This window comes from Periplaneta americana, chromosome 3 (assembly GCF_040183065.1).
Source record: "Periplaneta americana isolate PAMFEO1 chromosome 3, P.americana_PAMFEO1_priV1, whole genome shotgun sequence".
Taxonomy (NCBI): Eukaryota; Metazoa; Arthropoda; class Insecta; order Blattodea; family Blattidae; genus Periplaneta; species Periplaneta americana.
In genome coordinates this window covers 11,044,979-11,066,723 of record NC_091119.1, presented here as the reverse complement: position 1 = coordinate 11,066,723, position 21,745 = coordinate 11,044,979, and the positions used below count along the sequence as shown (strand labels likewise).

Below are 21,745 nucleotides of genomic sequence, written 5' to 3'. Positions count from 1 at the left end.
GCATTCGTACTAAAGTTTTTAATGAATTTATATTTCCAAAAAGAACAATAACTTTGCTTTTAGAATCATTTACTGTTTTAAAATAAATAAAAATTTCTAGAGAATAGAGATAGAAATTGTTTGTTTTTGATTTGTGAAAGACAAGAAGTAAATTGTTACATTCGGATTCAAATTTTGTTCTCTCTACTGTATTCCTTGATTTCTTTCCGTTGTGTAGCATGTATGTGTCGTAATTTTTTTTTTTTTTTCGTTTTATGATTTAACACAAAAATACCTACATGATAGTCGCATTTAAAAATCTTTTGTGACTGAAAGCCTTCATGTACAGTTAATTCTACGTAGAAACAGAACTAACTTTATCGGTTGTGATTTGTTTCAGACACGGCCCACTCCTGCACATCTCACATCAGTTCAAGCAGAGCAGATTCTAGCCCAAGCGTGTGAAAACGAAAGTCACAATGCCAAGCGAATGCGACTGGGGTTGGAACCAGTCAGCCAGCCCCTTCCCCTTCTACCAAACACAACCGTGAGTACAGATTTACAGCATACTTACTTACTTACTTTTACTTACGTACTTACTTACTTTACTTACTTACTTACTTACTTACTTTACTTACTTACTTTACTTACTTTACTTTACTTACTTACTTTACTTACTTACTTACTTTACTTACTTGCTTTACTTACTTACTTTACTTACTTACTTTACTTACTTTCTTACTTACTTTACTTACTTATTTTACTTTACTTACTTACTTTCTTACTTACTTTACTTTACTTACTTACTTATTTTCTTACTTATTACTTTACTTACTTTCTTACTTATTACTTTATTTACTTTCTTACTTACTTTACTTTCTTACTTACTTTACTTTCTTACTTACTTATTTTACTTACTTACTTACTTTACTTACTCTCTTACTTTACTTTACTTACTTACTTACTTAACTTACTTACTTTACTTACTTGCTTTACTTACTTACTTTACTTTACTTACTTTCTTACTTAATTTACTTTACTTACTTACTTTACTTTACTTTACTTTACTTACTTACTTATTTTCTTACTTATTACTTTACTTACTTTCTTACTTATTACTTTACTTACTTTCTTACTTACTTTACTTACTTTAGTTTACTTACTTACTTTACTTACTCTCTTACTTTATTTTACTTACTTTCTTACTTAGGCCTACTTACTTTCTTACTTACTTACTTCCTTACTTTCTTACTTACTTACTTTTTTACTTACTTACTTTCTTACTTACTTACTTTCTTTCGTTCTTACTTACTCACTTTCTTACGTACTTACTTTCTTATTTACTTTCTTACTTACTTACTTTCTTATGTTCTTACTTACTTACTCACTTTCTTACTTACTTTCTTACTTACTTGCTTACTTTCTTACTTACTTACTTTCTTACTTACTTTCTTACTTACTTTCTTACTTACTTATGCTTTTAGAGATTCTGGAGGTTCATTGCCGCCCTCACATAAGCCCGCCATCAGTCCCTATCCTGAGCAAGATTAATCCAGTCTCTACCATTATATCCCATTAAACGTATTGTATGTGGTGATGAATATCATGTAAAAATCATGTTCATAATCATCATCTTCGTTGTCATCACCACCACCACCACCACCGCCGCCACCTACCTTTGTAATTAAATTTCATTATGTTGAAACATTCTCTCTGTTTTGGAATGTAAGCTTTCACGGCCGGCGTTGATAGGATGCGTATTTTCCGGGCTAGAGGGCCGTGGTCTGTCAGTGTTACAACGAAACGTTTCGTCCACTACTCCGGTGGACATCTTCAGTGGCGTGGCATATGTGTGCGGAGAGATCTTACACTTTTATGCCAGATTACATCGGGAAGCTATTGAAATTCATAAACACAAAAACTTTAACCGTAAGGAGGAAGGACTCAAGGTCAACAAAGCTTGGTATCCGGCCCTCAGAAGCACACACATCAAACCCTTTCTCCGACAATTAGACACTATGACAAACAATCAGAACACTGAAGCCACTGGTGCGGACCGCGGCGACAGTGACATGCAACAACAGCCCCACACCTTAAATATCGACGTGCTGCCAGTCTCAATGCCAGTTCCTGATACACACAGCAGATCTCTCCACACACGTGTACCACGCCACTGAAGATGTCCACCGGAGCAGTGGACGAAACGTTTGGTTGTAACACCAACAGACCACGGCCCTCTAGCCTGGAAAATACGCATCCTATTATCTCTGTTTGTTAAATTTTGCTGTCATATTACTGTACAATGCCTTATTGTTTTCCCACCTAAATTAGACTACTAAAAACTTTGTTATTTGATCAAATTAGCAGTTGAAATATGTATTGAATGTCCTTCACTTACAGTGAAAACAAATAATTCAGTTCATTTTTCCTTCTTGTAGACTGACAGTCGGCCAGCATCTATGGACCACTATTCATCTCCTGTTGTGGTCGCCAGTGACGCAGCAACAAAACCTACACTATCCACCACCGCTAACCCCACCATCAAGTCTGAACCACCATCTCTTCACCCTGTTGATGCAGGTTTGTCACCAGCGTTCAATCCTGCTGCATCATTAACCAAGAACACCGTGTCTTCTGTTGAGGCGATGGTATGTGTGATACATCCACTATTTGAGATGTTTTATTAGCACAGTGAACATTATTTTTCTGTTATCCATAAACGCAAACTCTGCATTTCATTAAGACAGCATAATACTGTAACTATACCAGTATGTAGTTGAACTCTCAAGCCCTGCAAGGAATCACCAGTGTTTTTGGACAAGATATGACCACAGTCTACTATATACAGTCGCGAAACTTGAGGTGATTTTTTGCAAATCTCGTGATAAAGCGCTCCAAGCGGTTAGCAACTAGAAACAATAGACCGTCCACGGTCGACTTTGGACTGTGTCGTATATCCATCGAGTGCTAGCTCGTTGCGTATTTCACATTCATGCTTGTGAAATGTTCGTTATTGGTTGTAATGAAAATGTTAATGGCTAAAATACAATAATTGCAATAATAATATTTTACTAGAGACGTAGAAAAATGAAGTTTGTTTTAATGAAATTTATTGATCACGTTTTATTTTCAATTCTGGTGTGATTATTATTGCTTAACCTCATCCCACTTTGTTAACTACGTAAGCCTACACTACAAGTACCGGTACACGTAAGTTACTCCATTAATCCATATTTCCATTATTATTGTTGTAAAGGGAAATGCAAATTAATATTTATTGGTTTCATAGTTAATTATCGCTATAATCTTGAATGAGTGAAGCGATTATAGTAAATTTCAGTTCGTTTTGCACAAACAAAAATAATATTAACCTATTTCTTGCAGGTATCTTCGAGTTTATGGTGGAATTTAATATACTTCATTAAAGTAATAAATTAACTTTATGCATTTAATATTTCAATAATGGAAGGAAGGTGTTAATTTTCCCAAAAGAACACGACAACGAAAGTGTAACATATTTTGTCGTCTGCTAGGAGAGAGATCTGTGATGATGAGGCGATAGTCGCGATCCTAGTGGTGGGCAACTACCCATGTTTGCATTTTTACTACATATTGAGCTTCGCGACTGTATAGTAGTAGACTGTGATATGACACTGCATTCGACAGTCTCTGATGTACCCTACAGCACTGTCTGAAACAAAATAAGTGCTATATACAATTGCTTAACTTTCCAAATGTCTGCGGCTGAAGCTGAGACACAAATGGTGAAATGTTTCCTCTCTCTGAAGAAAAGAACGATATGCAACAAACTTCATTGATGAATACTGGAAGCTTTTCCCCTTTCTGGGTTACTAATTACGTCAGACATGATGAATGCAACTTCTGAGCTTCAGTAGATTCGGATCCCCTCTAAGATATGGATGTTAGTCGAATGTTAATGCGATGGTCTGTATTCTCTTAAGGGGAATATGGGTGAAATTTCTATTTTATACATTTTTCAAGCTACGTCCTTGATTTCTTGTACACATAATCACAGTGTGATAGATATTGATGTGATGAAGTTTAATTTCTGTGAGTCATTTAGTTTCTGAGTTATTAAGAAAAATATTTTGAAAAATTTGCATGTCAGTGGGTTGCTCAATTTTTCAGTAAAATGTTTGAAATTTTTTTTGTAAGACCAGTGGCATATTTAGAAGAATATCAAGCATTGGTTTTCCTATATCTTCACTACAAAACGGGGGAAAAAATTTTATAACTACTACATACCTAAAAATAGAAATTTTCCATTGCTACTATAAATATTTCATTTTTTATTTAAAAAAGTATTCATTTAATCATAAAACGTATGCGCTATTTTGTTAACTATTCAATTAAATTTATTAAGCCATTAAACATACAGTGATAGGCTTCGTCACAAAAAAAGATACATTTGAAAATACACATGTAATTGAAAACAGTAAAGTTTAATTAGAATGAAAACACAAAACATTTTGAAACTCTAAAATTAATGAGAACACTTCACTCTTAATGTAATAATTGTAACTAAATGTAAATAACTTTATTTATTAAAAAACAATTTCGTATGAATTTATGTTAAGAAACTCATCTACAGAGTAGAAAGGATTAATTAAAAGCCAATTATAAAATCTAGCTTTGAAACTATTGGTTGGTAACTTATATACAGAACATATAGTAAAAATTTCATGTTCCTCTCATAAAAATTGTAAGAGCCTTTACACTTTGCACCTGACGAAATGTGCTGAAAAAAAAGTGTGAGGAAACAGCTTCTAAATTTGCATGGAATTGAAGTTCAAGGGTGCAGCCATTTACATATTGCGTAATTTTTATGCTTTCGAGCGCCGCAGAGCATTGGAACTTGCTCAACATATAAATAAGAGATTGCTGATTCATTTTTTACAAGAAAACGAAAATGCGATTTTCGACTGAAAAAAAATGACCAGAGTTCATCCTTAAGTGGGAGTCTTTGTTGTAGGCCTACTAACTTTATGTGACATCTTCTAGTGTGTAAGGTAAAAATTACCTAATTTCATGTACATATCCAAACACTTACACTGAATTAGCATACAGAATTACTATTGAATTCATGAATATACGAAGACCCACGTATATACAGTAGAACCCCGACTATCCGTCACTCTATTAACCGATTAATGGATTATCCGACTGTCTTTCTCTTAGAAATATATGAAGTAGGTATTGCACATTATATTAGCACATTTTTTTTTCTAGAGGGTGTTATTACAAGCATTTACTCTTACACAGTATGGTCTACTGTTAGAGATGTACTTCATAGACCCTATGTATATATATTATTTTAGTAGGTTATTTTACGACGCTTTATCAACATCTTAGGTTATTTAGCGTCTGAATTAGATGAAGGTGATAATGGCGGTGAAATGAGTCCGGAGTCCAACACCGAAACCCAGCATTTGCTCATATTGGGTTGAGGAAAATCCCAAAAAAAATCTGAACTTGCCCCGACCGGGAATCGAACCCAGGCCACCTGGTTTCGTGGCTAGACGCGCTAACCGTTACTCCACAGGTGTGGACTAGACCCTATAACTTATATATGAATTATTTTTCACTGGTATGAAAAGAAATCGTGTTGTGCTAAATATCGAAAAATGTGCAAAACATTAAATTGTTTGGGAAAAGAGAAACTATGATTCATCTCGCATCAGAATTGTGTGCAATTTAATGTAAATTAAGGATAAGTGCATAAAGTATGTAAGTCTTCAACACGAGACCTTCAGTATTCCTATCTTTCCACATACAGCCATTACAATGAATTTCCTTGTCCCTTAAAAACTCGTTGTTGACAATATGGCTTAAATTAGTGAACTACCTAGCATGTTACATACAAGATCATGGAGGAAAATAGGAAAGTGTAAGTATTATTTACTAAATTTACGAAAATCTTTCATGGTACAGATTATCCGATTTTTTCGATTAACCGTTCAGCCCACCCCCTTCATTACCGTGGATAACAGAGGTTCTACTGTACATGGCATTAATTTAGAGTTAGATGTTTAATAGATAGTTGTAATATGTTTTTTTCTGTAATTGCAGGCAAAGAGTGTGAACACAACTGCTTCAATTGGAACGACAGTGAACGGGAGCGCCACGTCTTCAGCCGCACCCACAGCATTATACAGACCAAACTTCAGTCAAGCGTTCCAGCGAGCTGCAGCCACGGGACCCTATCCTAACCCGTTGTTCCCAACACCACCTTTTGGCTCTGGAGGCATGATCAGTAATGGTATTGTACACTTGTTTGTCTTTATTGCTATATAGTATAATTCTTTTATAATTTCATAATTGACTTCAGTGGCTTTTTAGAGACATTAGCTAGGTAGGGAAAGTAAAAATAATTTATATTGTTGGTTTATTTCCTTTCTCTCGTGATACAGTCAACTAAGACCTTACAGGACTCTGTTAGTCCAGCATTGTTAAAAATTCCATTTCTGAGGCGAGGGGATCTATAAGGTAGAATTCATAGTCACGTGGTAGTACAGTAAAACCCTGATAAGATGCTGTTCAAGGGACCGGGTACAAACCGCGTATTAACCGGGACCACGTATTAGGCGGTATACTAATTTTGACTTATATACAGTGTCTATTAGCATTTTTCTTTATTGAAATACATGATTCATGAAAGGTAATACAGTATTACTCCATTATGTAATTACGGTACTGTACGTCAAAGACATTTACAATATGTACTGTACTTAATTCTTTCGGAAAAAAAAGTCATTTATAGTTGTTTGCCGTGTGCGTGTTCTCCAAGTCCTCATGTTTACCACACTTCAGTTTCTGCGATTATATCCTCCCGATGATGTCGCAACTGTAGTGATTAAGTCGCGATTTTTCATTATCGTTCTTAATGTCGTGATGGGTTTCCTAATGCATCTGGGAGTTGTTTCTGATTAAGAGTACTGTTTTCATCGTACTTTCGTAAGATTTCCAATTTTTCCGACACAGAAAGCGCTTTTGGTTTAACACTCATTGTCATTGTAATGACATTCACTGACACTTCAATACACTAAAGAACAACAAACTGCCCAGCAAAAATTTCCAGAATTTTATTACGGCCGAGTGAGGAATGCTGTTTGAGAGAGGGTTAGCAAGAGGGTGGGGTATTGTAACTGTATGTAGGCTTTAACCACGGAGATAAGGGGTCGAATAAGAGAGCGTAACAAGAGGGTGGGGTATACTAAGGTATGAAGTATGAAGGTTTAAATGTGCAGGTAAAGGGTCGAATACCAATACTTTTCAGGTTAATGGCACCAGTGAGTTCAGTGACCAAGATGTTTCATTGCTGTTACAGTACATTGCTGAAAATTACATCGAAAATATTCCACAAAAACAGCGTATTATGCGGGACTTGAGCGCAACAAACGGGGTATTTTATAAAGGCGTTATATATTAAATGTGCAGGGACCGGACAAAAAAAGCGTATTACACGGGATAGCGTAATATGCGGGCGCGTCTTATCGAGGTTTTACTGTATAAATAAATAAAAGTGGTGATCATCTTAGTGGAATTTCATTGTCGGATGATATTTTTTGTTTCTGTTTGTGATGTGATGGTTTTGTGTTTTCTTTTCAGGGCCAACAGATCTCAGCATGAAGACAAAGCCTCTGTTAAGTCACAAGTTGAACACAGCAGAGATGGCAGCAGTGCGACAACTTATAACAGGCTACCGCGAATCAGCAGCTTTCCTACTGCGGTCCGCCGACGAGCTGGAGCAGTTGTTGCTTCAACAACAGTAAGGACGAGGTGATCACTATCTTAATATGCTAAGTGTTTTACTTGATTCTATGGCAGCAAATCCAGAATAAGTGACATTAAAAATGAACCGTTCTGCGTTGCCAGTAAGGGGAATACCACATTTTCGTATCTCACTCCTGAAGCATTTGTTAGTGATTTTTCTGAATAAATCGAACTGTAAGTGAAAGACTGAAATGTTTCCTTAACTACGTGGCTGATCATGTTCAAATGTTTTGTAAGCTTATAATAATCGGATGTTATCCTGTATTCTTGGGGCCGACACAGCATGGCAACGGATGAACTACTTTAGACACCCTTTGGTTTCTTGTTGTGGAACGTCTCGGATGCAGAGTAACCCAATAACCACGGGCGGTTGCTTCCTTTCTGAAGTGTTGGTGAAAGAAGTGTTGACTTAGAACATAATAGAATGTAGAAATGTGATGAATGATGCTTAAACAGTTGAGTTGTATTTTTTAACTTTGCAGCATGCCTGTGTAGGGTCGGCAGTGGCTGAGCAGATTTTTCACAAGTTGCGTAGTTGTGTGATTTTAGATGATAACGGTCGCAAAACTTGTGCTTTGTGGATTTCGAGTGAGCTGTGCTGAGGAAGTGATACCTGTGGACAGCATTCGTTCATGCCCGGTGACGAACGGCCTCGTTCTAACCCGAATTCCAGCATGACTTTTTTCTCTTTTCCTGCAGTAAACTTGTAATTGCAAGCACAACGTTTTCTTACAAGATAAGAATGCATGTTCTTAATTCCATGACATTTTTTTTTAAACGTGTCACCTACAGAAGACTAATGATGACTTTTACTGTAATTCTTTTGTGTTTGTCCAATGTTTTATTTTAAATGTTACTTCATTTGTATTCATAGTGTGAGTTGCAAACCTCTGTGCCAGGAATTTGTTTCTGTTTTTTTTACGTAATAAAGGAATAAAGACATTTTTACTGTTCCTCTAAATGTTGCATTCGAATTATGGATCCAATATAAGACTGCATGTAAGCACTTAGCAAAACAAATGATCGAGTATTCCTATGTAAAGTTTGAGTGAGCGAAGTCTTTAGAAGAACAAATTTATTTTCACTGTAGAGTTGTTAGAAAGCTGGGGATGCTACTGGACACACTTTGAGATGTGAACAAAGATCTGAAAACCGTTGGATATACCTCGTGTATTCGGACTTGAAACTGGATTTCAAGTTTATCGTGATCATAATGAAATTAGAACAAAGGATAGCGGGGAATTGCATGTTTCTTTTTAATGATAATTTAAATTTTATTGGTGAAGCCAAGGTGGGGAAAAAAAAAAGGAAGACGTAAATTTAACTGACGAATTATATATCAGTAGAAGAATTTAACATTTATAAATATATGAATTTAAAGAAAATTTAAAAAATATAAATATATATATTTCAAATTGTATTTTTCCTCCTCATCTCACTCTCGTGTTGAAATGTGTAATTTTTGTAGTGGAAGTTGATCGTACCAAAGAGGATGTACATAATTATTAATTATTAGCAATGTTTTATAATTAATTGGACCACATCTGTCATTCTATCTGTATATCTCTGTCCATGTACCACAGTTCATGTTCTTTTTATAAGAAGATGATTACTCACAAATGTATGTATATTCTAGTTTTTAAGATCAAAATTTCAATACAGGACAAAAAAATTCTGGTTTACAAGGTATGAACACAAAGAGATAAATCTTAACTATGTGTCCAGTGCAGTTGTAAAGAAAGACATGTAGTGTACTTTCTGTACTTAGGTTATTTTAAAAACAACTGAGTTGAAACGGAGCTTAGAAAAGTGCAATTTTTTTACAGCCAAAGACAAACACTTAACAGTAATTTGGTTAAAGTACAGGATGTTGATTTAACAATATTGTTTGGACACAGGTGCAGGTGATTGCATGTAGTGTTCATACTATTTGTTTACTGAACAAAATTAGATTTAATAAACGAGTAAGATCTGCACTGGATTATTTTAAATGTTATTGCTATCATAATATTTATCCATTGTCCTTATCCTCACAATCCTATAGACAATTTTTACATGTTATTTTTAATGTAATTGTTAAACAGATTTTCCTACTATTGTAATGCTATCATCCTGTACTTTTCTAAGTGTGCTTAAAGTTACTTGGGTTTTTGCAATGCAAGTGGAATTTAAAATACAACTTCATGTGAAGAGATGGGTGAATAAAGATGCCACTATATTAACAAATATGCTGACATACACTGGTGCCTGAGTGGACATAAAACAGTTATTTTAAAAAACTATTTCATGTTAGTGTTAAAGTAACAGCAGGAAAAAAAAAAATATTTACTGCGTGTAATATTAGATAGTTTGGTGGCTGGTAATGTTGAATTATCGTCACGATGAAGTGCTCTTCTTATGCAAAACTTTTAGGCAGATCTTTCACAAATTTGTCCCCTAAAATATTACAGGTATACCCTAACTGTACTTCATTCTCTTAAACATAAATTGTATGTGTTCGTAAAAGAATAAGAGCTTCTTTTTTTTCACTATATGTCTACTGTCATCTGTTATTCATCTCAACACTATTTATGTATTTTTTAACGAACCAGTCAATTTCTGCAAATGTTTTCTCAGAAATCTTGGTATTATTATAATATACTAACAAGTCTGTAGGAAGTTTAATCACTGTCTTATCCATTTTGACACTGTATTATTTTAAAATACTAAAAGGAATCTTGTATGCACTTGTTTTGAATATAAATTAAGTATAAAACTTCTACATGTTTTTCTTAACTTAATATTCGTTTCTTATTTTGACCACATGCATGTTTTTCCCGCCTATACTCTCATTGCTACAGGAATAAGTAATTTACTGTACAATTAATTATACGTGAAAGAAAATATTTCTGAATATTGCGGGTATACCTGTATATTAATTTATAAATTTGGAGTACACAGTAGAAATGTATTGTGACTAGTATTTGACGACAAAACGGTAAATTTTACTATTTTTATTAACTAAATTTGGCTGTTGAGTAACGTTTTTATGGCTGTAGTGGAAAGAGATATGTGTTTCATAATGGTTCCTATTATTGATAATTTTGTGTACCTGTATATACTATATTCGTTAACAACAGATTATATGTTGCCAGGGCATATAGTCATGTAGCCACTTAAATAAACAAAACAACCAAAAAGAAAGAAATAAAGTTTTTTTAATGATCCATGTTTTTCAAAACTGGTATAAGTCCAATGGCCAGTTTGTCCAAGTAATGTTTAATTTTGCTTAACGAATGTTAAATTAACAGTCTATTTTTAACACTTTGTTAATGTATTTTCCATTTGTTCAACATAATTTTGTTTAAGATAACCAACACATAACTATAACGTCTGTTAGCACTATTTTAACTACTCAACAGCAGTTGGTAATGGTTCTACACATGTAAGACAGTTTTTTATGGCTAAAATTAATCTTTAAATTCTATATTATAGAGTGAGTCATGAAACTTGCATAAAATGACAACCTGTTATAGTAGGCCATGCTCCATAAAGAAACAGTTGACAAATGAAAGTTGTAGGTGACGTGCTGAATAATAATTACAAAGTAAGGTTATATTTCCTCATTGCTATTATGGATACGAAAGAAATAAAATAGCACTGATGTATTTAAACAGTCCATAGTATTTTTTAAATGTTATATTATCAGTCATATGCTAAACATTCCCTACAGAGAGAGACACAAAATATTAATTTCGCAACTTCTGTTCGAACAGCTGTGGAGACATCGGCCATATTTAACTTACTGTTAAACGAGTTAACTGCCCGAAATCCTACATTTAAAATTAACAAACTGTTAACAATCTGTTAAACCAAACTGATGTTGAAAACATACAATTTTATTAATTAACAAACTGTTTAGAGTTTAACAGTCGTTAAATTTTCTACCAATACTTGGAAAAACCGGCCACAAATGTTATAATTTTCATTATAGTGTCAAGAATTTTATAGTATGAAATTATGAGCTCCAAAAATATTTTTGTCTCCAGAACAGATCACGCAGTTTTTTTTTCTTCCCCCCCCCCTCTTAGATAAAAATCATTCCGTATGGCATAGATTCTGTTTGAGCCCTGGCATTGATAGAGATACTGTAAATTTAATGTCACATAGCGAAATATTTCCACATATTGTTTTCAAATGTATATAGAGCTATAAGTTTCTATGGCTACAAGCACCTTTCTAATGTACATACACGAGCAAAAATGGGCATTTTTAATAGCTATAATAGCATAATATTTCATATTTTTAATGCAGAATTCTTTATGTTGATAGTTTTTTATTTTAGTGCAATGTTTTAGATATGTTTTATTTTATTCGTACTGCCTCTATTTCACACTTTTTTGTTGGTGTGATATGCTTTCGTTGACCTTTGTCAGTGTAGAACAGTATAGAAGTTTGTTAATTAATAGTATGTTTAATAAATCATATTCTAATGTTTATCAATACGCAGCTGAAAGACAAATAGACGAGGTGTTAGGTAATTTATTCTGCTTTTCATTTCAGTGATAGCATACTAAAAATCCATGTTTTTAAAACTTTAAATTCATAGATGAAGTCATAGTATTCTTATAATATTTAATTTGGAATACACAAATAAAATTTGCATGGTCAAACGTATCAGTTCATATATCTTGATTACACAACTTTTAACACTATATCACTTCGGAATATGTATGATAAGTACTTTCTTGTGTTAAATTTTAACGTATCTATCATCACGTATCATCACAAAACAAAACTACTTCATATACAATAACAAATATTACACACAAACCGAAGGCCTACCCATGGGATGACCCATTTCCAGCATACTAGCAGAAATATTCTTACACCACATAGAACAGACATACATACTAAACAAAGACAACAACAAACACGCAGACAACATCATATATTGGCACAGATATGTAGATGACATACTAATACTATACAAAGGAAACAAAAGACAGATCCAAAACCTACATCAGCACATAATCAAAATATACCCAAAGCTACACTACATATTAGAAATTGAAAACAACAAATCCATAAATTTTCTAGACATCACAATAACAAAAGTAGACAACAAACACACATTCAAAGTATACAGAAAACCCACAAAAACAACAACACACATACACAACACATCCAACCACCCCACACAACACAAACAAGCTGCATTCCGAACAATGGTACACAGACTACTCAACATACCAATGAACCAACAGGATTACAACGAAGAGCTAAACACAATCAAATACATAGCACAAGAAAACGGATACAACCCCAACATAATACGTAAGACAAAACAAAACCACAAAAAACAGAAGAATACAACACAAACACAAGAACACAAAAAATACATCACACTAACATACGAAAACAAAAACACACATAAAATTGCAACCTCATTCAAGAAATTAAACTACAACATCGCATACAGAACAAATAACACTCTACAAAAACATCTCAACACACAAACAACACAAACAAACAAATACAACCACACAGGCGTATACAAACTCAAATGTAACACCTGTAACAACTTCTACATAGGAAAGACAGGCAGATCATTTCAAACACGTTACAAAGAACACATCACAGCCATAACAAAATTACAAAACATCTCCACATATGCAGAACACATCACAAATGCCAACCACACCTACAGAGACATCAACACAGACATGGAAATACTGCACATCCAACCAAAAAGCCAGAAACTCAACACACTAGAACAATATGAAATATACAGACACACGAAAACACACCCCGACGATATTCTCAACACACAACTCAATTTCAGAACACATACACTCTTTGACTCTACACTACGAACGCACCCACACAGGAAACAAGAGGCGCCAAGAGCAACAATGACCAGTTCCGAAGATGACCGAAAATAGGTCGAAACATGTTAACAAGGTACGTTAAAATTTAACACACGAAAGTAATTAATTGATGAACTAGTGGACTTACTCGTGTTAAATATGAAATATTTGTCCGGCTTACAGCTGTTTCAGTGCTTCACGCACCATCATCAGAGCCTACTAGATCGCGGCGTCATCTCGGACTTCTCTGCCTGTTAGGAGGGTGTGTTTTAGTGTGTTTGTATATTTCATATTGTTCTAGTGTGTTGAGTTTTTGGTTCTTGGGTTGTGTGTGTAGGATTTCCATAGGTCAGACAGGCAGATCATTCCAAACATGCTACAAAGAACACATTAAAGCTATAACCAGAGGACACAATACATCTACATACGCCGATCACATAACCAATGCTAACCATACATACAATAACATAAATGCAGACATGGAAATCCTACACGTACAACCCAAGAACCAAAAACTCAACACACTAGAACAATATGAAATATACAAACACACTAAAACACACCCTCCTAACAGGCAGAGAAGTCCGAGATGACGCCGCGATCTAGTAGGCTCTGATGATGGTGCGTGAAGCACTGAAACAGCTGTAAGAGGACAAATATTTCATATTTAACACGAGTAAGTCCACTAGTTCATCAATTAATTATATTCAAGTGTTAAAAGTGGTGTACGCAAGATTCAAAATGGATTAACAAGAAAGTACTTATCATACATATTCCGAAGTATCAGTTCAGTTTCGTGCCAGTTTAAAGTCACATTATTGGAAGAATTATGTGATTATTTAGTCGATTTTTGTAGGTTTTTTTTTATCATTTGAATCGAATCTTTTTATGGACGCTATTGAGCAGGTAAACTGATGATAACTGTAAGCCTCACATACACTGGATGTTTACAAGAAGTCACTTGTGTGTACTAGTCATTGTGGAGAGAACACTGTGTGTACCTCTGTATTAAAACACTGCGTGTATCTCGTAGTTTTAAGTGCACTTCAACTTGCATGCATTGCAAGTTTACATGTACTGTTCCTGGAGGCTCACAGTTTGAAACCTGATTAAAGAATTGTATAACATGTTGTATATTTCTCAAAACTTCAATTCCACGTCATTATGTCCATAAAGCAAAAACACCTTTTTTTTTACATCACTTCTTGTGCTTGTGAAGATTTAAGAACGAAGTATAACTTCTGACAATTGGAAATATATATCTCTTTCCATGCGAAGCGCAAAGAAAAATCTAATTAACATTTTTATCGAAATTATGAAGTTACTTAAGCAATTGCTAGACAACACTTCAACTTGAGCCAATATTTACTTTATTTTCTCTTTCTTATTCATTATTTGAATTTAAAAACAAACCAATCATTAATGACGTTTGAATATGTTGATATTAATAAAGATAAATTAAAATTGTAATTAAACTTTTTTAAAAGCACAAAGGTACAATTAAACACTAGTGGTCTACAAGTAACTTTTTTTGATTTGGTAATTTAGAAATTAAAGTCACATGTAAAATGATATGATATGCATTCATGTATGTGTAATATACAAAAAACTCTGCTCAATTTGAAGTTGCCTAACAAGTTGTTTTACAAACTGAATAACTTTGTTCAAAGTGCAAAGCTGCAAGTTTCATTGCTTCAGGAAATGTTGAACATTCTATTTGTTATTTTTATGAGTGTTTTCATATAGCTCAACTAACGTGTTGTTTGACAGAATTTACTGTGCAGTATCTGGCATCTATATAGAGGATAAGTCGCGCAACAGATTTTCTGAGGTAATGAAATTGTAAATACTAGCAAATTCCTTTTGTAGGTGACCTGAATGTGAGTTTTAGAATACTTCTCACTTCCTTTTCATGTGATCATTAGCATTACGAATATTTCTATCACATGTCTACGTGAATTTGATCCTCTGTAGTCTCGCCTCGTCTCTCTTTCTCTCTCTCTTTCTCTTTCAATCTCATCCTATAGATACATAGGTCGTGTTAACCGTTTTCAACATAGCTTTCTTCAAAGGTGTTATACATTATTACAAAATCTTAATCCGAGACTATATTATCTTACTTTCGAAGCATTTCAACATGATCCATACAATGCTATTTATAATAACTGATTTTTTCTGTATTTGAGCATTTTAAAAAGACCGGAGAACGCAAGAAAGGGTCAGTGAAATTGCAGGTTATTACACAGTCCAGTATAAAATATTAATTGTTATTTATTCTTTTAAAATTTCGTTTCATCAAAATAGTAAACCTTGGTCTACTATCATTATTTGTGAAAATTATTTATTTTGAAAAAATATTCACAACATTGCAATCCATATTTTAGTAATTGTTTGTCAAGCATTTTTAAGGTAAGCATTCACTACATCGTATTGCACGCATCAGACGAATCGGAAAAAGACTATCTTTGCTGTAATTGTTATGTAACCGCGTTCACTACATCGTATCGGACGCATCGCCTTTCGGCAAATCCATCCACATTTCTCGGATGGGCAACTTTTCCGATGTGTGCGATCATGACCTTCTTTAATAAATCAATTTTAATTGCTCAACTGTTACTATTATGTTGTGCCATGTTCAGTGTCGCGCCAAAATGGCAGACAGAAAACTTATTTCGCGTGTAGAAAATTGCAAAGAATTATATAATTTGAGGCATTCCCATTACAGTAATCAAGTCGTTTCTTGCAAATATATTATGTAACCAATATTTCTTTCGTTTCTTCCTCTTCAATTAAGACGCACGAAGCAATTACAAATTCTTATTCGCTAACAGACGTAATTAATAGACCTAACCTCAACTCCTTTGCTTTCAGTAATGTCAATATCGTACGACGTCATGTTTTAAACAGCTGATAGGGGAATCCGATGAGGTGAAGCCATTACAGTGAACGCACTGCACTTAAAATATCCGTTGTGTGCAATTCGTACGAGGAGTGCGATACGATGTAGTGAACGCTTACCTTTATTGTTACTGCTGATATTATTTAGTGGAACACATTCTATCTTTTATAATTGATCTTTCTAGTTTAAATTAAACTTTGATTTGATTCGAAAGTTGTAAACTTCCTTTTTTTGATAGAAATGTGGGCATATTTAGAGGCAGAACTAAGCTATACAAGTTTACTTTGTACAAAGATTTTGTTATGTAACATCAATTGCAATTATTGATTCCACTTTAAACCGATTTTGGTACAGTTTTCAGATATTTTCTCTTTCCTTATTGATAACCATAAATTCTATTATTATATATTTCTTTACATTTGCATATTGTTCCAATTATCGTCAGAAAATTTGAGTTTAAATTTGGTCATGTGCCTTTACTTTAATAATTATATCTGCTACGAATCAAAATGTTATAAACTGGAATTTGTTAAAAGTCATCCTGTTGAGGATCAAAATTTTAATTGAAAATTTTTGTCTTTATTTCATAGCATTTCTTCACAGAGACTTATCTCCGACATCCAATATTGATTCTGTATAATGCAATTAATAGGTTTATTTTAAGATGTATTGAAAAATCGATAGCTTTTGGATGCAATCCAAATATTACACTTAAAAAGCAACTCAGCATTGCAGTTTTAATGCAGTGCATTGAAATATGAATCAGTTTTGTGACATTTAATTCTAATGTAAGGATTATAAAATTCATTGTAATTTTTCTTGCTAATCAAACCATCCTATAGATTTTGCCAGGAAAGAGAGTATGAAGATAGGCTTCAAATATATGAAAAATGATTACGAATCATGTCTAAACTCATATTTACAAAATACCTACTCGACAGAACTATTACGTCACTAAATTAGTGTATAAACTCTGAAATATTAATTTTGTTAATTCCTTTACGGCTATTAAAGAACGCTTTGTAATTAATTTAAACTTTTTATCTATTATTTTGTTCTGTGTTAAATGACCACAGTACTTTTTCAAGACAGAATATCGCAAAATCTGTAACAGCTATTGTGACAAAATATCACAGCCAATAACAACCCTGCATTAAGCTCAGATATAGACAAAATGGGAAAAGCATGTTTTGGATTTTCATATACATATATGTTATTGAAATGTTCAGTGCTAATTTTAAAATACCAGTGTTCTTATCTTCATATTTGCTCAAAGTGATGCTAAATGGAAAGAATGGGATGGTAGACAGTTGTGTGACAGATTATTTGTTTATATCACTCCCTCACACCTCCTTGTAGTCAGTGCTGTGTACAAGGTATAAGTTGTTACTCAACCAATTTGTTCTAACTTTTACATATATTGTATTTTCTTTAATTTGCACAACAACTGTAACACTGCCAGTAGAAACAATGCAGAAATAAATGTTATAATGAAATCCTGTGTAGTTTTGGGTCATCATTATTATCTTACCTTCGGGATTGGGCCCTTTGATACCTCATTCCATCCTCTTTTTGTAAAAATTTGAGTGGTGATTCTTCTCAAGAATATCAGATTAATGTTAATCCTTGTACTGTTGAACTAATATAAGTGTTTTTGTCAATATTTTTTTAATACATGTACAGGGTGGAAGTGAAATGAATGTATGAATGTATATATTTGTCTTCAAGCAATATACCTTTCGGTAAGGCGGCATTTCACATTATTAGTATAAAGTGTCATCTCACCATTTTACACGCCTCTCGTACAAGTCAATTGGGGTATTACTTATTTTCAATTTATTATTGCAATTCTTCCACTAGTCTTTTCTTGTCTTCCATCAATCCTTCCTCTACTTTACTCTTAACCCATCATTATACCAAAAATACTGTACACCCCTCACTCTACATCTCTAATTATTTACACTTTTCACTACTCCCTTTTCCACATTGCTACTTTTTAGGTCCTGGTTTTCTTCTCTCACGATTTATTTCCCCTCCACACCATTTCCTTAAGTCATACTGTTTTTTCACCTTGTTTTCCCCTCTTCCTTCATCACTGTTCCCTGAACTATCTCCTGCTTGCGTTACTCTACTTCTAGTCAGCCTCGATTTAGATCTTAGTTCCTTCACCCACTTCGGAATTGCTCCCATCTGATGTCCAAGGTTGGAAGTGAAAAAAAAAAAATGGTTTATTTAATGACACTTGCAACTGCAGAGGTTATATCAGCGTCGCCAGTGTGCCAGAATTTTGTTGCGCAGGCGTTCTTTTACATGCCACTAGCCTGTCGCATTCAAACACACTTAAATACCATCGACCTGGGCTGGGATCGAACCCACAATCTCGAGCACAGAAGGCCAGGAGAAGTAAAATAGCCTTGCAGATTTTCAGAGCGAATAGCTCATGTTGTATGTAACAAAAAACTATATCATCATATTGGTGAAAAGTTAATAATTTTTTCAGAAAGAATGTTCTTTTCCCAAATGTTTAACAACTATTGCGAGTAGAAGCGTGATTTTTATTCATATCGATAGGAAATCTGGGCGGCAGGGTAGCTCAGTTGGTAGAGCAGCTGGCTACAGACTGGAAGGTCCGGGGTTCGATCCCAAGTGGTGACGGGATTTGTCTCGTTGCCAAACTTCCAGAATGGCCTCGAGGTTCACTCAGCCTCCTATAAAATTGAGTACTGAGTCTTTCCCGGGGGTAAAAGACGGTCGGAACGTGGTACCGACCACACCACCTCATTCTAGTGCCGAGGTTATGAAAAGCATGGGGCTCTACCTCCATGACCCCCAAGTGCCTTCATGGCATGTTACGGGGATACCTTTACCTTTTTTTTATCGATAGGAAATCTAATAAAGAATCATTTATCCCTCTGGCGTATTTCAATAGTGTGGATGGTTTTCGTGTAAATTTAATTTTAAAACCTCTAATTTCAAACATGATGTAAACGTAATATAGGTTTTATATTCATTTAAGTGTACCCTATTGTCCCTTTCAATCAGAAATGTTATTTCACTACCACCCTGTATACTGTGTTTTAAATATAATTTAATATGTAATATTATTATATGTGGTCGCCATGGTAACAAGATATTTGTTTTAGTGCGGGTTCTCTCTCTCTCTCTCTCTCTTTTTAAGTATAAAGGCTGGTATTGGTAGCATTTGATCTTAACACCTAATGTTGTATATGATTTAGCGGTATGCATGGAACAGATTTGAAACTTTGATTGCTCTAGTTCTATAAAGCACATGCCGTCCTTTTCCTGAAATAATCGCATATTCTGCATTGAAATTTTTTCTTCAGAGCTAAGACAACTTGGAAATGATTCATTGATAGATATATTTGCTATTTTAATGTATTGATTTAATGACAAATGGACAGACGAACTTGTTTTTAAAGTTATTTTATGTCATTGGTAAAGTGAAAAAAAAGTAAAATAATTAGACCTTTTTATTTTTATTAAGTAAGATCTTTTTAAGATGTTTTATTTTTATATTTTTAAACATTATTCAGATAAAGATGTATTGCAGTACATAATTAAGTAATAAATTACCACCATAATAGATGTATACATGATGGAAGTGAAATAACCTTCCTGATTGAAAGGAATGATAGAGTACACTTAAATTAATAGAAAACCTTAAATTATGTTTTGTGATTAAATGCACTGTTAATTAGAAAATTAAATTTGAAGTTTCAACAGTCCAGCAACATTGTCGTTAATGCACTCTTCTTGTGATACAGATGTAAGAGGTCAGTGAACTCAATATGTCTGTGTAGGTGAGCTGTTTTCGGGTGCGACATTGTAACTTGCTTGCAGAGGGATAAATTATGCTTTATTAGATTTTTTATCGATGTGGCCAAAAATCACGATCCTACTCACAATAGCTATTGAATAAGAGGTTGTTAAACATTTGAGAAACAAATTTTTTTCTGAAAAAATTAACTTCTCACCAATATGATCATATAGTTTTTTGTTACATAAAACATGAGCTATTCACTGTGCAAATCTGCAAAGCTATTTGATTTCCATTCTGTATATGTTCTAGTTGATTTATATTGACTTAGAATATGTTGTGACCAAAACATCTAGATTATCACTTTTTGACGTTTTGGCTTTCGACTATCAATTTGATGTACAGGGACATCACTTTATTTTTACCAACATTTTTAACATTAACCTGGCTATACTCGGAAACACTGTTACCCCCCTTCCATTACAGGAGTTTGGTGTTACTAGTGCAATATGTAAACAAATCATTTTACTAGCTATAGGAGGAGAGAAAAGTAGTGTATCCATTTGTGTTATAGGGAAATACAGTATTACGATTTTCAGTTTGGTCATTGCTTTACAGTATTTTATCAAAAAACAGTAGAATAGTAACAATTTTTTTTCACAAACTCAAGTCTTCAGGCGGTTATATTCATTATGTAATGTCTACTTTATTCAGCATATTACTAACCTAATTTATTCCTGAGAATTTTGTGAGCACTTCCGTAAGAAACCCCAATTTCTACAGCTAACTTCTTGACCGACTTATTAGGACCTCGCTGCATCCTTTCTCTGGCATCTTCTACAGCATCTTCTGTCACTTTTGTTGGCCATCTCACACTTTTCTTCCTTTCTGTACACTCTGTTGTTCTAAATTTATCTACCAGATTAATGACATTTCTACGAAAATATTCCGTAATGATATAATCAGGAAATTGTGAAAAAAAAAAAAAAACTGTTGTTCACATTCGGTTATATTGTAATTCCAGTTTCCATCATCGTCCTTCATACCTACAAACCAAACAGTAAAACAAAACTCTTGTTTAAATAATGCTGTTAAGTACAGTACCATATTATAGGGTACCGTACTTTCGGTAACTCTAACCTTCACTTGTGCTCAGTCCACACAGATAAATTCAGTTATGCTACACACCATACCTGTGTGAAAATAAACTTCAATAATATAAGCTCTTTCTTCTATAGAAAATGCAACATATTTCTGAAACACACTGTACTCTCTACTGTTTACTTCACTGCTAGCAACAGCGGACGTAAGTTTGTGTGACTGACATTAGCAAGGACATTAGTGAAAGGGGTGGGAGTCAAGTACATTTAGAAACGCAGGTACAAAAAAAATTGAAGTAAAAATAAAATGATGTCCCTGTATTAAATAATCATATTCCAGTGTTTT

General features: G+C 33.9%; 1 protein-coding gene across 2 annotated transcripts in view; it reads left to right on the top strand.

Annotated features, from left to right (window-relative positions):
- Nucleotides 1–10,099, top strand: part of LOC138695801 (nucleolar protein 4-like) — a 927,536-nt gene extending 917,437 nt beyond the window's left edge. For both annotated transcript variants that reach the window (XM_069820005.1, XM_069820004.1), the window contains exons 8-11: nt 380–526; nt 2,418–2,627; nt 6,070–6,259; nt 7,609–10,099. In XM_069820005.1, coding sequence (XP_069676106.1) covers nt 380–526; nt 2,418–2,627; nt 6,070–6,259; nt 7,609–7,772 — 711 coding nt within the window. In that variant the 3' untranslated portion in view covers nt 7,773–10,099. The remainder of the gene's footprint in view (nt 1–379; nt 527–2,417; nt 2,628–6,069; nt 6,260–7,608) is intronic.
- Nucleotides 10,100–21,745: the final 11,646 nt, after the last annotated feature.